We start from the raw sequence: 23,839 nt of genomic DNA, 5'->3' as shown, positions 1-23,839 counted from the left end.
GGGTTCATCAGACCAGTGTGTGTCCTAGTGGAAACCTAGTATGAATCTGATCTCAGGTCAGAACGGGTTAAAGTAGCATATAGTTAAACTCTTGGACTCTTGGACAGCAGCAGTGTGCTGTTAGATAGACGGTAGACTCTTACTTCAGACAGACTGCTGCTAGTGGGCCGAACACAGGAATAATTCTCAAGGACTCATAATGGTACAACGTTGACTTTGGCCCCGCAGATCATGCAGCCCTCGTCGGAGCATTGGAAAACATTTCAGATGGTTTCTGAAAACATCTCAGGATGGTTTCGGCATACTCTCTTGTAGTGTGTGTGTAGGTCAGTGCCGTTATACTGTTAGTCATCGGTCAGCAATCACAATCATTTTTTTATTTATGGAGGATTTCATTTTTACCAGCAGCATTTCTGGAAGCAATTTGTTTAATAACCCTCCTAGATGACAAATCCATTGGAGAAACAGACCTTTGCTCTCCGCGGTCACGGAACTGCCGTAACATTTTCATGTCAACGGCCCCCAGATGATGTACTTGTCCTCCTCTGACCTCCATTTGGTGCCAGCAGGGACTGACATGAGAGAAGATTTGTGTTTAAGTATTCAAAATCTCCCACAATGGTACAAGCCACAATTTTTTTTAATCCAAAATAGCAGATCTACAACCTCACAATGGGCAGCAGTTTGACAGGTTGTGAGCTTGAAGATCGGCTAATGTTTCTAAAAACATACTATAGGTGGGGCCCCCTCAAGGACCCCCCCGCCCTGGGGGGGCCCCTGGACCCCACTTTGAGAAGCACTGCAATGCAGCACAGTTTTGGGCACACGTGTTGTCATGGTGATCATTGATCTGTACACAGAGAGAGAGAGAGAGAGAGAGAGAGAGAGAATAAAACATTGATAGAATAAGAAAGTGTTAAATAGAGAGAGGGAGATGAGAACAGAGAGAGAGAGAGAGAGAGAGAGAGAGAGAGAGAGAGAGAGAGGCCCTTTTCATCTGAATGTGTCTGACAGCTCTGAGTAATGAAACAATTTGCTGTATTTTTTTTAATAACTACTACACACAACACACACACACACACACACACACACACACACACACACACACACACACACACACACACACACACACACACACACACACACACACACACACACACACTAAAACGCAGTGGAGCAGTGAAATCTGGAGCTAGTTAATGTTTTTTCACCTAAACCTATATGTTGGCCTTCTCCTCACACACACACACGTTATTACACACTCGCGCACACAGACGCTGCACGTAGCGAGACTTAAAACCATGATTGATGAAGGCAGGTTTCTGCAGTATTGATATTCTAAACACAAGCCTCCTTTGAACCTCCGTCCAAGTATGTGTGCGTGCGCACGCACGCAGGCGCGCGTGTGCCTGTCTGCCTGCCTGTCTGTCTGTATGTTTGCCTGCATGTGTTACTAAAATAAACTCTTGACTCTGGAACAGATTTTTACTCGCCTTTTAAGCCATTGAACTATGGGATTAATATACCTTAGAGAGCAGTGGTTCTCAAAGTTGGGCCCGGGGGCCCCTAGAGGTACTTGAGGGAGTTCCAGAGGGTCCCTAACTAAATTTGAGATAGTTAGGAACCAAATGGACCCTTATGGGTGTGTAAAATTAACGTTGATTTTACAATATAAATTGGGGGTCCCATTGTCATAGCCTATTGCATATCAAACTGGGGATCCTTGAAAGAAAACGGGTTTAGAATCACTGCTAGAGCCGTAAAAAACTGAATGTGCCCAAAAATCAGTTCTCGACTTCTAGGCAAAACAGAAGGGGCAGACCCCAGACCCATTCTACAAAATGCCTTCTAATCCAGTATAGGCCTATGAATCAGTACCATGATGTATTCTGCTTTCCTCAGAGGCAGAAGAATAAGATTCTAAATTGACACACTCAAGATTTTGATGTATAGATGTATATTCTAAGTCTGAGAACCATGCACTGTTCTGAACCACAGTTCAGAATTTTCTGAGAAATGTGTTGTTGCTATATATATATATATATATATATATATATATATATAGCTAAAACCTAAAACTAACATAAAGAATGCTTCATGTTTTCTTTCCCTCCATCTAAAGGTTGATTGATTTGACACTTTCTTATCACTTTGAACTTGGTGTCCCTATTTTGGTCATGTTGTTGTTATTGGCCCAAAAGTTAAAGAGCTTGTAGTACACTAGGCTGTTTTCACTATTTATATTTTCTTTTTATCACACGTGTGAAGTTAGTGGTTAAGCAAACACACGCACACACACACACACACACACACACACACACACACACACACACACACACACACACACACACACACACACACACACACACACACACACACACACACACACACACACACACAGCATCTAAACTAAAAGTGTGCTCTTGTGTTCCCCCTTCTCCCAGTGAGACCGTGGTGGAGGGCACGCTGACCCATCCGTTCGCCCTGACGCTGTCCGACGAGACGCTGTACTGGACCGACTGGCAGACGCGCTCCATCCACGCCTGCAACAAACACAGCGGAGACAAGACCCGGGAGATACTCAGCGGGATCTACTCCCCCATGGACATACAGGTCCTGGGGCCGCAGAGACAGCCCTATAGTAAGTGGTGTGCGTGTGTGTGTGTGCGTGTGTGTGTGCGTGTGCGTGTGTGCGTGTGCGTGTGTGCGAGACATCAGTATTCCTGTATGTTTGTTTGGATAGAGAGAGAAATAGACAGATTGTTCTATGGATGTAAAGAAAGACACACGGACTGACGTCGAGACAGACGTCAGTCTGACGTCATTAATCATAACATTTTGAAACTGGAAGAGGTGTGTGTGTGACAGCATGTGGAAAAGCAAACGCAATGATTAGGAACTGCTATCGGGGATTTCCCTTTCAATCCTATTTTATTTATCTGTAATTATTTTACACCCTTTTTCACCCTCCATTCATCCTTGCCTCCTTCTGTGTAAAAGGTTAAAATAGCACTTCTTAAAACTTATTGCACTCCGCTGTATACAGCCTACTTATGGTGACGTTAGATCAGTGCAAAAATGAGAAAACTTCAGGTGGCATTATTAATATTATTATTATTATGATGCTTTTCAAAATGTCCTGAAACTCCCAAGATAGACCAGCGCAAGTGTGCATGCTGCATTGATGAACTTTATGTCTAGATTCATGTGTAGACTGAAGGAGTCAAAGAATGTATGAATGATGGCCTTAAGAGGGATCACAAGGAGTGATACAAGGTTTTCCTCTTGCTTCTGGAAACACTGGAGGCAATGTTTATATATGTTTTAATGATTTGGGCCTTAGGGAGTGTAAATAGGTCTGTATCTTTGTTTTGTATATGGTCACCTATTGTGTCTGAAATAAAAGTGTATCATCAGCATCATCTCTGTCTCTGCTCCTCCAGTCCAGACTCCGTGCAGTGAGCAGAACGGAGGCTGCAGCCACCTGTGTCTGCTGTCTCCCGTCCAGCCCTTCTACAGCTGCGCCTGTCCCACCGGGGTGCAGCTCAGAGAGGACGGCAAGACCTGCAAACCTGGTACGGAAACACTGTTGGTTTCCTCCACTAAAAACTAAGACGACTACCCCTTTTACTCCTGAGGAAAACTAGATAAAAACTAAGACGACTACCCCTTTACTCCTGACGAAAACTAGATAAAAACTAAGACGACTACCCCTTTACTCCTGACGAAAACTAGATAAAAACTAAGACGACTACCCCTTTTACTCCTGACGAAAACTAGATAAAAACTAAGACGACTACCCCTTTTACTCCTGACGAGAACTAGATAAAAACTAAGACGACTACCCCTTTACTCCTGACGAAAACTAGATAAAAACTAAGACGACTACCCCTTTACTCCTGACGAAAACTAGATAAAAACTAAGACGACTACCCCTTTACTCCTGACGAAAACTAGATCAAAACTAAGACGACTACCCCTTTACTCCTGATGAAAACTAGATAAAAACTAAGACGACTACCCCTTTTACTCCTGATGAAAACTAGATAAAAACTAAGACGACTACCCCTTTTACTCCTGACGAAAACTAGATATAAAAACTAAGACGACTACCCCTTTTACTCCTGACGAAAACTAGATATAAAAACTAAGACGACTACCCCTTTTACTCCTGATGAAAACTAGATAAAAACTAAGACGACTACCCCTTTACTCCTGATGAAAACTAGATAAAAACTAAGACGACTACCCCTTTTACTCCTGATGAAAACTAGATAAAAACTAAGACGACTACCCCTTTTACTCCTGACGAAAACTAGATATAAAAACTAAGACGACTACCCCTTTTACTCCTGACGAAAACTAGATATAAAAACTAAGACGACTACCCCTTTTACTCCTGACGAAAACTAGATATAAAAACTAAGACGACTACCCCTTTTACTCCTGACGAAAACTAGATATAAAAACTAAGACGACTACCCCTTTTACTCCTGATGAAAACTAGATAAAAACTAAGACGACTACCCCTTTTACTCCTGACGAAAAATAGATATAAAAACTAAGACGACTACCCCTTTACTCCTGACGAGAACTAGATAAAAACTAAGATGACTACCCCTTTACTCCTGACGAAAACTAGATAAAAACTAAGACGACTACCCCTTTACTACTGACGAAAACTAGATAAAAACTAAGACGACTACCCCTTTACTCCTGATGAAAACTAGATAAAAACTAAGATGACTACCCCTTTACTCCTGACGAGAACTAGATAAAAACTAAGATGACTACCCCTTTACTCCTGACGAAAACTAGATAAAAACTAAGACGACTACCCCTTTACTCCTGACGAGAACTAGATAAAAACTAAGATGACTACCCCTTTACTCCTGACGAAAACTAGATAAAAACTAAGACGACTACCCCTTTTACTCCTGACGAGAACTAGATAAAAACTAAGACGACTACCCCTTTACTCCTGATGAAAACTAGATAAAAACTAAGACGACTACCCCTTTTACTCCTGACGAAAACTACATAAAAACTAAGACGACTACCCCTTTACTCCTGATGAAAACTAGATAAAAACTAAGACGACTACCCCTTTACTCCTGATGAAAACTAGATAAAAACTAAGACGACTACCCCTTTACTCCTGATGAAAACTAGATAAAAACTAAGACGACTACCCCTTTACTCCTGATGAAAACTAGATAAAAACTAAGACGACTACCCCTTTACTCCTGACGAAAACTAGATAAAAACTAAGACGACTACCCTTTTTACTCCTGACAAAAACTAGATAAAAACTAAGACGACTACCCTTTTTACTCCTGACAAAAACTAGATAAAAACTAAGACGACTACCCCTTTTACTCCTGATGAAAACTAGATAAAAACTAAGACGACTACCCCTTTACTCCTGACGAAAACTAGATAAAAACTAAGACGACTACCCCTTTTACTCCTGATGAAAACTAGATAAAAACTAAGACGACTACCCCTTTACTCCTGATGAAAACTAGATATAAAAACTAAGACGACTACCCCTTTTACTCCTGATGAAAACTAGATAAAAACTAAGACGACTACCCCTTTTACTCCTGATGAAAACTAGATAAAAACTAAGACGACTACCCCTTTACTCCTGATGAAAACTAGATAAAAACGAAGACGACTACCCCTTTTACTCCTGATGAAAACTAGATAAAAACTAAGACGACTACCCCTTTACTCCTGATGAAAACTAGATATAAAAACTAAGACGACTACCCCTTTTACTCCTGATGAAAACTAGATAAAAACTAAGACGACTACCCCTTTACTCCTGACGAAAACTAGATATAAAAACTAAGACGACTACCCCTTTACTCCTGATGAAAACTAGATAAAAACTAAGCCGACTACCCCTTTACTCCTGATGAAAACTAGATAAAAACTAAGACGACTACCCCTTTTACTCCTGATGAAAACTAGATATAAAAACTAAGACGACTACCCCTTTACTCCTGATGAAAACTAGATAAAAACTAAGACGACTACCCCTTTACTCCTGATGAAAACTAGATAAAAACTAAGACGACTACCCCTTTACTCCTGATGAAAACTAGATAAAAACTAAGACGACTACCCCTTTTACTCCTGACGAAAACTAGATAAAAACTAAGACGACTACCCTTTTTACTCCTGACAAAAACTAGATAAAAACTAAGACGACTACCCCTTTTACTCCTGATGAAAACTAGATAAAAACTAAGACGACTACCCCTTTACTCCTGACGAAAACTAGATAAAAACTAAGACGACTACCCTTTTTACTCCTGACAAAAACTAGATAAAAACTAAGACGACTACCCCTTTTACTCCTGACGAAAACTAGATAAAAACTAAGACGACTACCCCTTTACTCCTGATGAAAACTAGATAAAAACTAAGACGACTACCCCTTTACTCCTGATGAAAACTAGATAAAAACTAAGACGACTACCCCTTTTACTCCTGACGAAAACTAGATAAAAACTAAGACGACTACCCCTTTACTCCTGACGAAAACTAGATAAAAACTAAGACGACTACCCTTTTTACTCCTGACAAAAACTAGATAAAAACTAAGACGACTACCCTTTTTACTCCTGACAAAAACTAGATAAAAACTAAGACGACTACCCCTTTTACTCCTGATGAAAACTAGATAAAAACTAAGACGACTACCCCTTTACTCCTGACGAAAACTAGATAAAAACTAAGACGACTACCCCTTTACTCCTGATGAAAACTAGATAAAAACTAAGACGACTACCCCTTTACTCCTGACGAAAACTACATAAAAACTAAGACGACTACCCCTTTACTCCTGATGAAAACTAGATAAAAACTAAGACGACTACCCCTTTACTCCTGACGAAAACTAGATAAAAACTAAGACGACTACCCCTTTACTCCTGACGAAAACTAGATAAAAACTAAGACGACTACCCCTTTACTCCTGACGAAAACTACATAAAAACTAAGACGACTACCCCTTTACTCCTGACGAAAACTAGATAAAAACTAAGACAACTACCCCTTTTACTCCTGATGAAAACTAGATAAAAACTAAGACGACTACCCCTTTACTCCTGACGAAAACTAGATAAAAAAACTTAGACGACTACCCCTTTTACTCCTGATGAAAACTAGATAAAAACTAAGACGACTACCCCTTTACTCCTGACGAAAACTAGATAAAGAAACTTAGACGACTACCCCTTTACTCCTGACGAAAACTAGATAAAAACTAAGACAACTACCCCTTTTACTCCTGATGAAAACTAGATAAAAACTAAGACGACTACCCCTTTACTCCTGACGAAAACTAGATAAAAAAACTTAGACGACTACCCCTTTTACTCCTGATGAAAACTAGATAAAAACTAAGACGACTACCCCTTTTACTCCTGATGAAAACTAGATAAAAACTTAGACGACTACCCCTTTACTCCTGATGAAAACTAGATAAAAACTAAGACGACTACCCCTTTTACTCCTGATGAAAACTAGATAAAAACTAAGACGACTACCCCTTTACTCCTGACGAAAACTAGATAAAAACTAAGACGACTACCCCTTTACTCCTGACGAAAACTAGATAAAAACTAAGACGACTACCCCTTTACTCCTGACGAAAACTAGATAAAAACTAAGACGACTACCCCTTTACTCCTGACGAAAACTAGATAAAAACTAAGACGACTACCCCTTTTACTCCTGACGAAAACTAGATAAAAACTAAGACGACTACCCCTTTACTCCTGATGAAAACTAGATAAAAACTAAGACGACTACCCCTTTACTCCTGACGAAAACTAGATAAAAACTAAGACGACTACCCCTTTTACTCCTGACGAAAACTAGATAAAAACTAAGACGACTACCCCTTTACTCCTGATGAAAACTAGATAAAAACTAAGACGACTACCCCTTTTACTCCTGACGAAAACTACATAAAAACTAAGACGACTACCCCTTTACTCCTGACGAAAACTAGATAAAAACTAAGACGACTACCCCTTTACTCCTGACGAAAACTAGATAAAAACTAAGACGACTACCCCTTTACTCCTGACGAAAACTAGATAAAAACTAAGACGACTACCCCTTTACTCCTGACGAAAACTACATAAAAACTAAGACGACTACCCCTTTACTCCTGACGAAAACTACATAAAAACTAAGACGACTACCCCTTTACTCCTGACGAAAACTAGATAAAAACTAAGACGACTACCCCTTTACTCCTGACGAAAACTAGATAAAAACTAAGACGACTACCCCTTTACTCCTGATGAAAACTAGATAAAAACTAAGACGACTACCCCTTTACTCCTGACGAAAACTAGATAAAAACTAAGACGACTACCCCTTTACTCCTGACGAAAACTAGATATAAAAACTAAGACGACTACCCCTTTACTCCTGATGAAAACTAGATAAAAACTAAGATGACTACCCCTTTACTCCTGACGAAAACTAGATAAAAACTAAGACGACTACCCCTTTTACTCCTGATGAAAACTAGATAAAAACTAAGAAGACTACCCCTTTTACTCCTGATGAAAACTAGATAAAAAAACTTAGACGACTACCCCTTTTACTCCTGATGAAAACTAGATAAAAACTAAGACGACTACCCCTTTTACTCCTGATGAAAACTAGATAAAAACTTAGACGACTACCCCTTTTACTCCTGACGAAAACTAGATAAAAACTAAGACGACTACCCCTTTACTCCTGATGAAAACTAGATAAAAACTAAGACGACTACCCCTTTACTCCTGATGAAAACTAGATAAAAACTAAGACGACTACCCCTTTTACTCCTGACGAAAACTAGATAAAAACTAAGACGACTACCCCTTTTACTCCTGATGAAAACTAGATATAAAAACTAAGACGACTACCCCTTTTACTCCTGATGAAAACTAGATAAAAAAACTAAGACGACTACCCCTTTTACTCCTGACGAAAACTAGATATAAAAACTAAGACGACTACCCCTTTACTCCTGACGAAAACTAGATAAAAACTAAGACGACTACCCCTTTACTCCTGACGAAAACTAGATATAAAAACTAAGACGACTACCCCTTTACTCCTGATGAAAACTAGATAAAAACTAAGACGACTACCCCTTTACTCCTGACGAAAACTAGATAAAAACTAAGACGACTACCCCTTTACTCCTGATGAAAACTAGATAAAAACTAAGACGACTACCCCTTTACTCCTGACATCTCTTTTGATGTTTATGCCTGCTAACTAGACTTGCACCTCCCTTTTTGGATGTGCAGGAGTCCCTTTTTTGTCTCGTGTATATATATATAGACACACACACACACACACACACACACACACACACACACACACACACACACACACACACACACTGATTGCAAGCAAGTGAAACTTTCCCCAGAAGTGCGGGCAGAAACTAACCAGCAGCCATATTGATTCCCACGATCATAAAACAATAGAGCCTTATTCTACTGCCACAAGATACACTCTGCTAGCTTGTTTGTGTTTGCCCGTCGGTCTGTCTCTCTCTCTCTGTGTGTGTGTGTGTGTGTGTGTGTGTGTGTGTGTGTGTGTGTGTGTGTGTGTGTGTGTGTGTGTGTGTGTGTGTGTGTGTGTGTGTGTGTGTGCGTGTGCGTGTGCGTGTTAGGCCTAATGTAGTATGAATGCATTAAGTTTGAGTGAGTGAAGGATGCCATCCAGTCACTCAAAAAGCCTGTTGACAATATAAACACAATACCTCTTTGTCAGACTCAACCCTGTGTGTGTGTGTGTGTGTGTGTGTGTGTGTGTGTGTGTGTGTGTGTGTGTGTAAGAGAAAATGAGCAAGCGTCCATGTCTCTAATTTGTTGAGCTTGACTGGTTAAATTGAAGGTGTTTGTTATCGTGGTGGCAGCAGTGTGTGTGTGTGTGTGTGTGTGTGTGTGTGTGACTGTGTGTGTGTGTGTGACTGTGTGTGTGTGTGTGTGTGTGTGTGTGTGTGTGTGTGACTGTGTGTGTGTGTGGGGGGTGTCTTTAAGGACGCTTTGTGTCTGAGGTGAAGTGGAGCGAGGAAAAGATTGGAATCTCAGACGCTCCCTCCTTCTCTTTCTTTCTCTCTCTCTCTCTCTCTCTCTCTCTCCCCCTCTCTCTCTCTCTCTCTCTCTCTCTCTCTCTCTCTCTCTCTCTCCTCTCTCCCTCTCTCTCCCTTAATGTATTCTTCCCTCGCTCCAGTCGTTTAGTTAAACGGGGGACCGTTTTACCCACTTGTCAAATGTGATTGGGTTCTGGCCTGATGGAAGCCTAATGCTGATTGGTTGTTGGGCTGCAGCTGGCCATGTGAGTGTCAGAGCGTGAGAGAGAGAGAGAGAGAGCTGATTGACTTACAGGATTTGAGTTTGGCTCATGAATATACAGTATATATACATATATAAATCCAATAAAATAACAGATTAAAAAAAATAGTATTCTGTAGGAGTTTGTATTAGCCCCAATCTCATCCAAAACCGCAATAATGAGAAGAGCTCATTCCTGTCGGCTTCAGAATAAATATTAATGTCTACTAGTAGATTTTAATAAGGGCCCCCCAGCTATGAGATTTGTAAGACATTGTTTGATGATGGAAAGTTAAAAAAGAAAATCAGTAAAGTGAGGGGCGCTCAAATTAATTATTGACCTTATACCAAACCTTGAAACATACCGACAGACATACCAACAGACATACCAAACAGACATACCAACAGACATACTGTACCAACAGACATACCGACAGACATACCAACAGACATATATCTCTGTCGGTATGTCTGTTCGGTATACCGACAGACATACCGACATGTTTAATGTTTGCGGACAGAAGACTAGGATCTATAGCTGTTTCTAAAAATATATAATTTAGCCTAATTTTCTGCTGTTTCCATGTCCAGGAGCTGAGCAGGTTCTGCTGTTGGCTCGCCGAACTGACCTGAGGAGGATTTCACTGGACCTACCAGACTTCACGGACATCGTTCTACAGGTACTGTATATACACACACTGTCTGTTCTATTCCACTCTATTCTGTTCTGCTGTACTGTATACACAGACTGTCTGTTCTATTCCACTCTATTCTGTTCTGCTGTACTGTATACACACACTGTCTGTTCTATTCCACTCTATTCTACAGGTACTGTATACACACACTGTCTGTTCTATTCCACTCTATTCTGCTGTACTGTAAACACACACTGTCTGTTCTATTCCACTCTATTCTACAGGTACTGTATACACACACTGTCTGTTCTATTCCACTCTATTCTACAGGTACTGTATACACACACTGTCTGTTCTATTCCACTCTATTCTACAGGTACTGTATACACACACTGTCTGTTCTATTCCACTCTATTCTGCTGTACTGTATACACACACTGTCTGTTCTATTCCACTCTATTCTGCTGTACTGTAAACACACACTGTCTGTTCTATTCCACTCTATTCTACAGGTACTGTATACACACACTGTCTGTTCTATTCCACTCTATTCTGCTGTACTGTAAACACAGACTGTCTGTTCTATTCCACTCTATTCTGCTGTACTGTATACACACACTGTCTGTTCTATTCCACTCTATTCTGCTGTACTGTAAACACACACTGTCTGTTCTATTCCACTCTATTCTGCTGTACTGTAAACACACACTGTCTGTTCTATTCCACTCTATTCTGCTGTACTGTATACACAGACTGTCTGTTCTATTCCACTCTATTCTGCTGTACTGTAAACACACACTGTCTGTTCTATTCCACTCTATTCTACAGGTACTGTATACACACACTGTCTGTTCTATTCCACTCTATTCTACAGGTACTGTATACACACACTGTCTGTTCTATTCCACTCTATTCTGCTGTACTGTATACACACACTGTCTGTTCTATTCCACTCTATTCTGCTGTACTGTATACACAGACTGTCTGTTCTATTCCACTCTATTCTGCTGTACTGTAAACACACACTGTCTGTTCTATTCCACTCTATTCTGCTGTACTGTAAACACACACTGTCTGTTCTATTCCACTCTATTCTGCTGTACTGTATACACACACTGTCTGTTCTATTCCACTCTATTCTGCTGTACTGTAAACACACACTGTCTGTTCTATTCCACTCTATTCTGCTGTACTGTATACACACACTGTCTGTTCTATTCCACTCTATTCTGCTGTACTGTAAACACACACTGTCTGTTCTATTCCACTCTATTCTACAGGTACTGTATACACACACTGTCTGTTCTATTCCACTCTATTCTACAGGTACTGTATACACACACTGTCTGTTCTATTCCACTCTATTCTACAGGTACTGTATACACACACTGTCTGTTCTATTCCACTCTATTCTGCTGTACTGTATACACACACTGTCTGTTCTATTCCACTCTATTCTGCTGTACTGTAAACACACACTGTCTGTTCTATTCCACTCTATTCTACAGGTACTGTATACACACACTGTCTGTTCTATTCCACTCTATTCTGCTGTACTGTAAACACAGACTGTCTGTTCTATTCCACTCTATTCTGCTGTACTGTATACACACACTGTCTGTTCTATTCCACTCTATTCTGCTGTACTGTATACACAGACTGTCTGTTCTATTCCACTCTATTCTGCTGTACTGTAAACACACACTGTCTGTTCTATTCCACTCTATTCTGCTGTACTGTATACACAGACTGTCTGTTCTATTCCACTCTATTCTGCTGTACTGTACACACAGACTGTCTGTTCTATCCCACTCTATTCTGCTGTACTGTATACACAGACTGTCTGTTCTATTCCACTCTATTCTGCTGTACTGTAAACACAGACTGTCTGTTCTATTCCACTCTATTCTGCTGTACTGTATACACACACTGTCTGTTCTATTCCACTCTATTCTGCTGTACTGTAAACACACACTGTCTGTTCTATTCCACTCTATTCTGCTGTACTGTATACACACACTGTCTGTTCTATCCCACTCTATTCTGCTGTATTACTCTGTTATATTCCCTTTAAAGATGCACAATATAATCGGTAGCATCGACTGTTATCGGCAGTTGCCGGCGACGCTGATACTGCCGGAAAATGCACTCGCTGTCTCTCGTGCATTTAACACATAGAGGGTACAAATTCCAAGGGCCCATTTGGTTACTAACTATCCATCAGCCGGGAACCCTGGCTGGAACCCCCTGAAGGACCCCTGGGGAGCTATAGGTCCCCTCCAGAGCCCATGGTACTGAAAACCACCGGTGTTTTCATTGTATTCTCCTGTCCTGGTGAAAACCACCGGTGTATTCAACATTCACATTGTAATCTCCCGTGCCGTGTTTTGCAGGTGCACAACATCCGCCACGCCATCGCCATCGACTACGACCCGGTGGACGGCTACGTCTACTGGACGGACGACGAGGTCAAGGCCATCCGCCGCTCGCGCATCGACGGCTCCGACGCCACCACGCTGGTGACCACGGAGGTCAACCACCCCGACGGCCTCGCCGTGGACTGGGTCGCCCGCAACCTGTACTGGACCGACACCGGCACGGACCGCATCGAGGTAAGAACCTGTACTGGACCGACACCGGCACGGACCGCATCGAGGTGAGACCTGGATTTAATTAAACCTGTACTGGACCGACACCGGCACGGACCGCATCGAGGTAAGAACCTGTACTGGACCGACACCGGCACGGACCGCATCGAGGTGAGACCTGGATTTAATTAAACCTGTACTGGACCGACACCGGCACGGACCGCATCGAGGTGAGACCTGGATCTAAACCCATTCTGACCTGAGATCAGATTCTAAAAAATGTCTTCTACATCTTGACAGTCTCCTCCTGAAAAAGTCGTTATTTTTTCTAATATATATTTTTTTATCTCACGATTTTGTAACCCATTTTTCACCCCTGTGTCAATCATCTACTGTGATCCTGGGCTCTACACACCCTCCACCAACCTGGGGAGAGCAACGGACTTAACTCATGCTCCCTTCATGCTTGAGTGTCCAAGTTGCTCCTTTACACCTGACAGGGGGGAGTTTCCCTGGTTGGACGTAGCGTGTGGAAGGAACACGTTATTCCAACCAGTTCCTTTCCCCTCCATCAGGCGCCAAAAAGTCGTTCTTGGATTTATTTTAAATAGCAGACCTACAAGCTCGTAGCGCGCCACTCGGTGGCGCGCTATGAGCTTGTAGATATGCTATTTTTCAATAGCTAAAGCACAACATAATGCTAACACCAAAAGGGGTTCCCGCCCCCAAAATAGGTTAAGTTCTCAGTCGCCTGCGACTGATTTCACCTCGTTTGGATTCCGTATAGAAGCCACAGCGTGTCTTCTGTCGTGAAAAGCATGCACGCTGCACGCCGACAACTGCAGATCTACAAGCACACAACACGCTTTTCGTATTGTCTTCGAGTATTTGAAGTGATCCGACTAGCAATAGAAGCATCTTCCATAAACGTGAATGGTCTCAGAATAAGTGTCATCAAAACAAAGAGGTTAATAATGCCTCCAATCTGTGGTGTTTTTCAACGGGTTGGCTGTAAATGAATGATCATACCTAAACATCATCTTTACATTTTCAGTCAGTAACTGATAAAATGTACATTGTATACTGTTGTACTTAGAAATGGATGGACTGTGTTTATTTATATAATTCATTCTTGGTGTGATTGTAATTGTCGTATCTATGGTAACACAGGTCACCAGACTCAATGGAACCTCCCGGAAGATACTGATCTCTGAAAACCTGGATGAACCAAGAGCCATAGTCCTGGACCCGGTTAATGGGTAGGTCTACACTACAGTGTGTGGTGTGTGTTGCAACTGTAGGTGTGTGTGTGTGTGTGTGTGTGTGTGTGTGTGTGTGTGTGTGTGTGTGTGTGTGTGTGTGTGTGTGTGTGTGTGTGTGTGTGTGTGTGTGTGTGTGTGTGTGTGTGTGTGTGTGTGTGTGTGTGTGTGTGTGTGTGTGTGTGTGTGTGTGTGTGTGTGTGTGTGTGTGTAACTGTGGGTGGGCAACTGTGGGTGGGCAACTGTGGGTGTGTATTGTGTAACTGTGGGTGTGTGTGTGTGTGTGTGGGTGGGTGGGTGTGTAACTGTGGGTGTGCAACTGTGGGTGTGCAACTGTGGGTGTGCAAGTGTGGCACACCCGCACATTTATGCCAAGTCAGTGGACACGTCCACCATGATATTCACTCACTCTCCGTCTCTCTCCGTCCAGCTTCATGTACTGGACCGACTGGGGCGAGCGTCCCAAGATCGAGCGAGCCCACCTGGACGGCACGGAGAGGCTGGTTCTGCTGAACAGCTCTCTGGGCTGGCCCAACGGCCTGGCCATCGACCACGCCGCAGGGAAACTCTACTGGGGAGACGCCAAGACGGACAAGATCGAGGTAGGCCCGGGTTGAATGAGTTTTTGTCATAGTTTTAGTCACATCTGAAATGTCAAAGGTTTTAGTCGACTAAATCTACAGTTGATTTAGTCGACTAAAATGTATTTTGGTTGGCCTCGATGCCGTCATAATGGCTGATTAATAGATAGCGGATCTACAAGCTCACAATGCGCCGTGCTGCGACGCGTGTAGATCTGCTATTTTTAGCACGCAACCAAACATAAAATGACTTGTCTTTTAGTTCCACTAGATCTCTTCTCTACTAGTCCCTCACTAACATTTTTGTTTAGTTTAACTTTTTTTTTGTTGACGGAATTGTCAATATATAAATTTAGCTTTAGTCATTATGGCATAGTTTTTATTTAGTTTTTATTCAGTTTTCTTCATAGTTTTAGTCGACGAAATCAACACTAGAGGTAGGAGAGAAACCACTTCACCTCTAATGTCGGCAGATAAAAGCGAAATTCGACTACTTGTTGTTTGTTACAGTGTTACAGTGCTGTGTTGTTGTTACAGTGCTGTGTTGTTGTTACAGTGTTACAGTGCTGTGTTGTTACAGTGCTGTGTTGTTGTTACAGTTTGTTACAGTGCTGTGTTGTTGTTACAGTTTGTTACAGTGATGTGTTGTTGTTACAGTTTGTTACAGTGCTGTTGTTACAGTTTGTTACAGTGCTGTGTTGTTACAGTTTGTTACAGTGCTGTGTTGTTACAGTTTGTTACAGTGCTGTGTAACCCATGACAAAACTGTTCCTGTGTGTGTGGGGGGAGGAAGGGGAGAATGTGTAGGCCAGTCGCAAAGATGCAAAACGATATCTGATTGACTTTTATACCACTCCAGATCTGGTAAATTGCCGACCGATCAAGTCATTTGGAGTGGAAATCGGACGATTTTCTGGACAGCTGTCTGACTGACTGACCAATAAAAGAAAGTGTGTGTGTGTGTGTGTGTGTGTGTGTGTGTGTGTGTGTGTGTGTGTGTGTGTGTGTGCATGCGTGCGCGACTGCACGTGCCTGTGCGTGCCTGCGTGTGTGCATGTGCAAAGAATGTAGTCTTACATAATCCTTTCCGTCCACGAGCCAACATTGTACCAGACTTCACATTTTGGTTTTATTCTGAGCTGATCTGATGTGACGTGTTCAATCAATTATACGTGCTTCTGCTCTTTTATAGTCGTATCGAATCTCTCGGCCGAGCAGCACGGCATTTTCCACAGTCAGACACAATCTAAGATACGCATCTTTTGCGCATCACCACCATTTATTTGCTGCATATTGCCGTTATATTGTGTGTGTGTGTGTGTGTGTGTTGCGTGTGCGTGCGCCCGTGGCCAGATGGTGATCATTTACCACCCTGAAAGTGTTTAACCCATTCTGAACGGGAACCCATTTTGGTGTTAGCATCATGTTACGCTTTAGCTATTGAAAAATAGCAGATCTACAAGCTCATAGCGCGCCACCGAGTGGCGCGCTATGAGCTTGTAGGTCTGCTAAAAAAAAATTAATCGAAGTACGACTGACATTTTTATAATCTGATCTCAGGTCAGAATGGGTTAATCAGACCAGTGTGTGTCCAGTGGAAACCTCGTATGAATCTGATCTCAGGTCAGAATGGGTTAAAAGTGTATCATGGCCCGCACGGCTGCCGTATCCATCTGGGCTCCTATTGGCTGCCAATTAATGCAGTCGATCCCGACGACCTTTTCTGCGTGTCACCCCAGACCCCCCCCCCCACCCCACCCCCCCTCTCTCTCTCTCCCCATTTCCTGCCAGTCTATACTGTTTCTATCAATAGAACTTAACTAGCTCAAATTGGATGTTTAAATAGTAAATAAATACCATTTAAAAGTGTACACCTGCATGCCAAGTGATTGGTGGAATTAGCAAGGTCTTAGTTGTAGGCATCAGTCATGAGCATTAAGCAATTGGCCATGGGCCAGAATTAGACGGAGAGAGGCTGAAGTGTGCATGTGGGGGGCAGAGAAGAGATCTACCCAAACAAATGAACAGCGGATGCTGTGGCCTGGACCAAAGAGCAGAGCATCCGCTGTTCATTTGCAACTTTGGAGTGGGCCACGCTCACTCCAGAGGGCCATGTTGCATATAGCAAAAAATATGAGCTTGTACATCAGCTATTTTGATATGATTTGAATTTAAATCCTGAATTACTTTTAGCTATTTTTTAATTAGAAAATCCTGAGAAGTTAATTTTTTTATTTAATTTCAAATGCCTTTAGTTATTAGTTATTTTAACTTTTTGAACTATAAATACAAATTCAATGGACATAAAAAAAAGAATACAATTCTAATACTAGTCATTCAGCTACTAATATGGACTGATGTAATTAAATCATGTGCATGTTTGGAATTGTAACAGCTGAAATAAATACGATATCAATATTCAGCATTAAGTGAAGGTGGGGGCACGTATGCATGTATGCTTTGGCCCACTTCCTGCTCCACCTGTTGAAACTTGCAAACAGTCAATCTCACAATAATTTATCAAAATTCCCGTTTTTCCAGAAATGTCTTAAAAGCGTGTCCATGGGCAAGGACGTGGAAATAGGCTAATAGCCAAAGCTAAAAAAACCTGCGAAAAGGGGAATCTACCTCCTATTTTAACCAGGGAGGCCCCCGGGGAACCCTGCCTGGCTATAGGGTCCCCTGAAGGTCCCTCCATCCCACTGTTGAGAGCCAGTAGAGGATGGAGTTCAGATGAAGAGGCGGGATGGGGAGGGGGGGGAGCGGCAGGGTTGTGTTTAGTTGTCCTTGCTCTTTTCACTAAACACTCCTAATGCAGGCCTCCCCCGTCTCCTCCATTCTGCTCCTCACACTGTGAATGGGACTGAAGAGGGTGTGTGTGTGTGTGGGGGGCGTAGCGCAGTGCACGGTGCTGCTCTGCTGTGTGCTGCGCACACACGCACGCATGCACGCACGCACACAGACACACACACACGCTCATTATAGACTTAACTCTAATGACCCTTTGCTTCTCTTCTCTTTTCTAGCTTTCTCCTTCTAGTTCCAGCAGCTATTGTGTGTTTTCATTTAATGTTTTCTCCCTCTCTTTTTTTACGTGTGTGTGTGTGTGTGGATGGACTGCTTTATTTGTTGCAATGCTGACCAGTTTGTCCCTTGGGACGCGGTGTCTGGTATCTAAACAACACAGACTTGTTTGTTTACCTCACAGAGTATATGACTAGAGCAGCGTTTACCAAACCTTTCAGGCCAAGACCCAAAAGAGAGATTTCTGACGTTTGGCCCCCGGGGACCCGAGCACACAGCTTGTGCGAGCTTATATACACTTTTTCTTTTTTTAAACTCGTTGAATTGATGGAAAACTTGGCTTTTGGGGAATGTTTTTTTTAAAATGTTTTGAAATAATAATTTAAAACAAAATGTATAGGAAACAAAAGATTACGGGACCCCTAAAAAGGTTTGGGAACCAGTGGGGGAGGGGGAGAGAGATGGTGAGGGAGGAGGTGGAAAGAGAGAGAGAGAGAGAGAGACAGACAGAGAGAGAGAGAGAGAGCAGGAACTGAATTATTGCGTTCTCCGGCTGAATGCTTACCAATTGAAAAGGGGAGGTTTCTCTCTCTGTGTCAGGGTGAAAGGGTCTATCTCAAAAGACTTTTCCCACTTTTCTCCCTTTTTTTTCTTGTGTCGTTGAAAAGAAATTGCTTCTGGGTGTGAAGACGTTTGCATTGTGTTGTGTGTCCGCTGGGGGTGTGCACATTTTGCTCCGTCTCTTTGTGTGCGTGTTTTACGCATTTATTTTCACACGTTTTTTATATACGTCTGTACTCTGTATCGGTCTTTAGAGTTGAGATGTAGGCACTGAGATAAAATCAGATATGGTGATAAAATCAAACTAGATGAACTAGAGCGGTGCCCGTGTTGTGAAGTCAGAACAGGCCAGATCCATATATGGAGATATAGGGGTGGTCAGGTCCAGAGCCTTTTGTGCTGTTTCTGGACAACCGGACATACATGCCCCACCCAGTTAATACTTGCGCAAGCAGAGCGCGCAAGTATTGTGGTCGTTCGTGCTGGTACGAATGCACGTGTATATGCTTGGCAGGTATTGATGGTGACGCAATTATGATATGTATCAATGCCGGGTTATAACTGGCTTTTGATGGTGAGGTAATAAACATAGGTTTCAGATTACATACATGTATACATTTTACCTATATTGAGATTTGAAAGTTCGTTGCGGTCCAAAGTAATGCTTGCGCACAAGTAGGCCATTTATGGCCTACTTGTGTGCAACGCGCAAGTAGGCACTCGACAGAGTGCAGTTCTAGTTAGGTATGTGTCCCGACAAAACTCCTACTAAAACTGACCTTTTACCATGGCAAGGTTCTGTATCTTTGTCCAGATGGCATGAGGTTAAAGAAACGATACATGCAGAGGATGGTCAGTGTCATTTGATATCGAGAGTGCTAGTCGTGTGATGGCCTTATTGTTCATATCAGAAAGTGTGGGTGTAGGGAGTCCGATGATTTTGGAAGCAATACGGGTGATACTGAAAAGTTTGTTCCTGTTAGGCATGGACAGTATGGTGTAGAAACATGCAGAACAGTACAACAGAACAGGTTGAATAATGCTTTTGTACAATAATAGCAGAAGATGAGGAGCAACAGATAATGATCTTAGTTTACGGATTACATGGAGTCTTTGCTGAAAGCGTGACTGGATAGATGTAATGTGTTGATCAAACCTAAGTCTATTGTCCAGTGTGAGTCCAAGATATGTGAAGCTGTCAACCTGTTCTATTGTTTTACCATTAATGAGGAGTGGGTTAAGTCCAGTGTGGGTTGTTGTTTCAATGACCAGTTCATGACATATTTCTTTTATTATGGTCAGTTCCGTATTTTTCTAAAAAAGGTTGACCTGACTTACACTATATACAGATGGAAAACGAGGCATTTTAACTTCATAACCCACAAATTACGGGTCTGCTTTATTTTGGGGCTTATGTACAAACATTTCCAACATAAACAAAGCGTTTACATCTATGCAGTTGCAGACAGTATGCACAGCTATTCAGGGACAACTGAGCAGTCAAACTAAAGGCTCTGAAGCCAAGCTATATGCACATCGGCAGTGGGTGCCGGGTGAACTTATTTACTGCCCAGAGTAAATGCATAAATAATCTTTTGTTTTGCCGTACTTTTTAATTAGTCAATATTTATCTGCAGTTCGATAGATCCCCCGGTCGTTGCTAAAGACGGAGGCTTCCTCTGTGTTTCCGCGAGAAAAAGAAAAAAACATTTTGTCAAAAAAATACTGTTTTGACGTGTTACACGTCATTGGTTCTGTGGGCCTTGGAAAAATATGACTATATTTAACAAATCAAACACTGTTTTGATCAATGATGAAATCATTAGCATTGTTTGGTTAATTTAATAAAGAAGTCTTTAAGGCTTAGACTCTTAAGCCATATCTCAGCTCTCTGCGTGGGTTCTATCCTTATAGTGTCCCAATGTCACCCATTTCTAGGATTCTAATGCTGATAACAAAGCAGGGAGTATAGTAGGGTGTTGGAGGCATTGGTAAGAGTTCAGTCTCCACTCAAGACCTGTTCCTAGTTCCATAGGATATCATTGGAGGAATGCTTTCTATGCACATACTACAGCGATAATATAGTGCATATTTTAGATGTGCAGATTGTGTGTGTGTGTGTGTGTGTGTGTGCGTGTGTGTGTGTGTGTGTGTGTGTGTGTGTGTGTGTGTGTGTGCGCGTGTGCATGTGTGTGTGTGTGTACGTGCGTACAGTACATGCCTGTGTGTATGCGTATGTGTTGTAAGGCTCATTCCCTGGTGATGTCAGCCTGCCAACGAGCTGAAAACTGAACAGCCTCCAAGACTTTACCTTCAGCAGAGAGAGAGAGAGAGAGAGAGAGAGAGGTAGAGAGAGAGAGAGAGGTGTAGAGAGAGAGAGGTGTAGAGAGAGAGAGAGGTAGAGAGAGAGAGGGAGAGAGAGACAGAATGATAAATTACTGGCACCTAGACAGAAGAACTTTCTCCTTCAACAGTGAAGGAATTGTGCCCTTTCTTCACAGCCTCTCTCTCTCTTTTCTCTCCATCTGTTTTTAAGTCTCTTTTTTTAAGAAATCCGACTCCCCCGCTGCAACCTCGTCACCCCCCTCCCCCCCCCCCCCCCTGCAACCTCGTCACACCCCCCCCACCCCTCGTCACCCCGCCCCGCCCAGAACCCCCCACCCCTCCCCCCGTCCCAGTGGAAAGGAAAAATCCTCAGAAGTTGCCGGCACATACCCCCCCCCCCTCCTTTCACAAGGAGTGTTTGGTGTGTGTGTGTGCTTGTAGCGTGCGAGTGTGTGCAAGTGTGCGTGTGTGTGTGCGCGCGTGTGCGCTTGTGTGTGTGTGCGTTCCGCCCGCCGCTGCTTTGACTGATGTGTTGCTTTCTTCAGACGCACAAAACGGCTGCTTTGTTGTGTGATTATGCAGATTGGCCGTGCGTAGCGCCATTCATTCACACCGTGGGGGCCATATGGTGTGTGCGTGTGTGTGTGTGTGTGTGTGTGTGTGTGTGTGTGTGTGTGTGTGTGTGTGTGTGTGTGTGTGCGCGTGTGCGTGTGTGTGTGTGTGTGTGTGTTCGTGTACGGGTGTATGTGAGGTAGACCTTAGAAAACAGGAGGGGGGCAATGGGGCGAGTATATGATGGAATTTTCTTTTAACACATTCTGAACGGGAACCCATTTTGGTGTTGGCATCATGTCGTGCTTTAGCTATTGAAAAATAGCAGATCTACAAGCTCATAGCGCGCCACCGAGTGGCGCGCTATGAGCTTGTAGGTCTGCTATTTTTGAAAAATCGAAGAACGACTGACATTTTTTTAAATCTGATCTCAGGTCAGAATGGGTTGATCAGACCAGTTGTTTGTCCAGTGGAAACTTCGTATGAATCTGATCTCAGGTCAGAATGGATTAAGGCGCAGTACCTTTCTGCAGTTCTAGTCAGCCATCTTAGACCCATTTTATGCTTTAAGCGGTCGGTTGGCACTCGACAGAAAGCGAAGAAAGTGATTTGGTTTTGCTGTTGGTCTGCTTCTCACATTATGGTGAAAAGGATCTGTTCCTGTTTGGTTCTGCTCCGGAACGCTTAGTTCTGACTGCAGTGCTGGAGGAAGACGTACTCAATAGTTTTACTTAAGTAAAAGTATCCATACACGGCAATGTATAGCAATACTCTGTTACAAGTAAAAGTATCTGGTAATCAAAAATCAAATGTACTTAAAAAAGTACCAAAAGTTGAAAGTACAAATATTTTGAAAAAATAAAAAATAAAAATCTACAAAGTAACTACGTTTCAAATAAATGTAGTCGAGTAAAAGTACAATATTTGGAACCGCGAAGATTAGTAGAAATAAAAGTATTGGAAATTTTGGAAGTAGTACAAAAATACCTCAATATGGTACCTATACCTACCTGAGTACAGTACTCACTACTCAGTAAGTAAATGTACTTAGTTTCCACCATGTCTGACTGTCACCTGCGGGATTGTGCGTAGCTAAGAGGATCAATGAGGGACGGAATAAAAGATTGAAACGGGGTTTTGTTTGAAGGTTTGGCCTCCGGGTGCCACTCCGCTCCCCCGCGCTTTGTCCCCCTCAGGGCCGTGAAAGACGATTTCAGATGGCTTCATAAAACACTGGGGCCTCCCTTTAAAACACTGGCTATGCTAATGATTGGGCATGCAGGCGCTTTGGCCAGGGCACGCACACGCACGCACACGCACGCACGCAGGCGCATACACATACATACACACACACACTTACGTACTAATACAACCAATAGGCACTTAAATCAACAGTTGTGCTGTGCACAGACAAACCTGCATATGTGCACAGGCACGCACACACGCACATAACGAACGCACGCACATACGAAGACTGCACACGCACTCACACACAAATGCACACAAACCTCTTTCTTTGCAGGGTTCACATCCCGGTGTCGATAGCAGTGAACCTCATCTTCCTGATTGCTATACTGTACCTGTATCTTCTCTGATACACTCATATTACGCACGCACGCACGCACGTGTGTGTGTGTGTGTGTGCGTGTGCGAATCAGAGAGAAAGAGATAAATGCTTGCTATGTGTACTATTCTTCGACGTTAAACAATATTAGAAAGGTCAAACGGTTTGTATTTATAGCATTGACTGTCTGAGACACACACACACAAGATCAGGTTGGGATAAGATTGTGTGTGTGTGCATGTTTCTGTGTACCAGACCAGTCTGGCTGGGAGATGCTGAGATATGATGCTGAGATAAGATGCACTTTGTTTGACCAGCCTCGCCCGTCACCTAAAATTAGTCTGACGCCCCGGCCTGGACTGTAGAGTTTAGTCGAGATTAGC

At 42.6% G+C, this 23,839-nt stretch overlaps 1 protein-coding gene across 3 annotated transcripts in view; it reads left to right on the top strand.

Moving 5' to 3' along the window:
* Window positions 1-23,839, top strand: part of lrp5 (low density lipoprotein receptor-related protein 5) — a 96,723-nt gene that overhangs the window by 28,513 nt on the left and 44,371 nt on the right. For 2 of the 3 annotated variants that reach the window (XM_080761683.1, XM_080761682.1), the window contains exons 6-11: window positions 2,445-2,641; window positions 3,444-3,575; window positions 10,959-11,047; window positions 13,396-13,614; window positions 14,761-14,849; window positions 15,280-15,451. In XM_080761683.1, coding sequence (XP_080617809.1) covers window positions 2,445-2,641; window positions 3,444-3,575; window positions 10,959-11,047; window positions 13,396-13,614; window positions 14,761-14,849; window positions 15,280-15,451 — 898 coding nt within the window. Of the gene's footprint in view, window positions 1-2,444; window positions 2,642-3,443; window positions 3,576-10,958; window positions 11,048-13,395; window positions 13,615-13,787; window positions 13,821-14,760; window positions 14,850-15,279; window positions 15,452-23,839 lie in introns of those variants that run through there. The other variant, XM_080761684.1, reaches the window with a different exon arrangement.

This window comes from Protomyctophum bolini (assembly GCF_963924005.1).
Source record: "Protomyctophum bolini genome assembly, chromosome: 4".
NCBI classification, from domain to species: domain Eukaryota; kingdom Metazoa; phylum Chordata; class Actinopteri; order Myctophiformes; family Myctophidae; genus Protomyctophum; species Protomyctophum bolini.
Note: the sequence above shows the minus strand (reverse complement) of the source record. Positions and strands in the feature narration are given on the sequence as shown.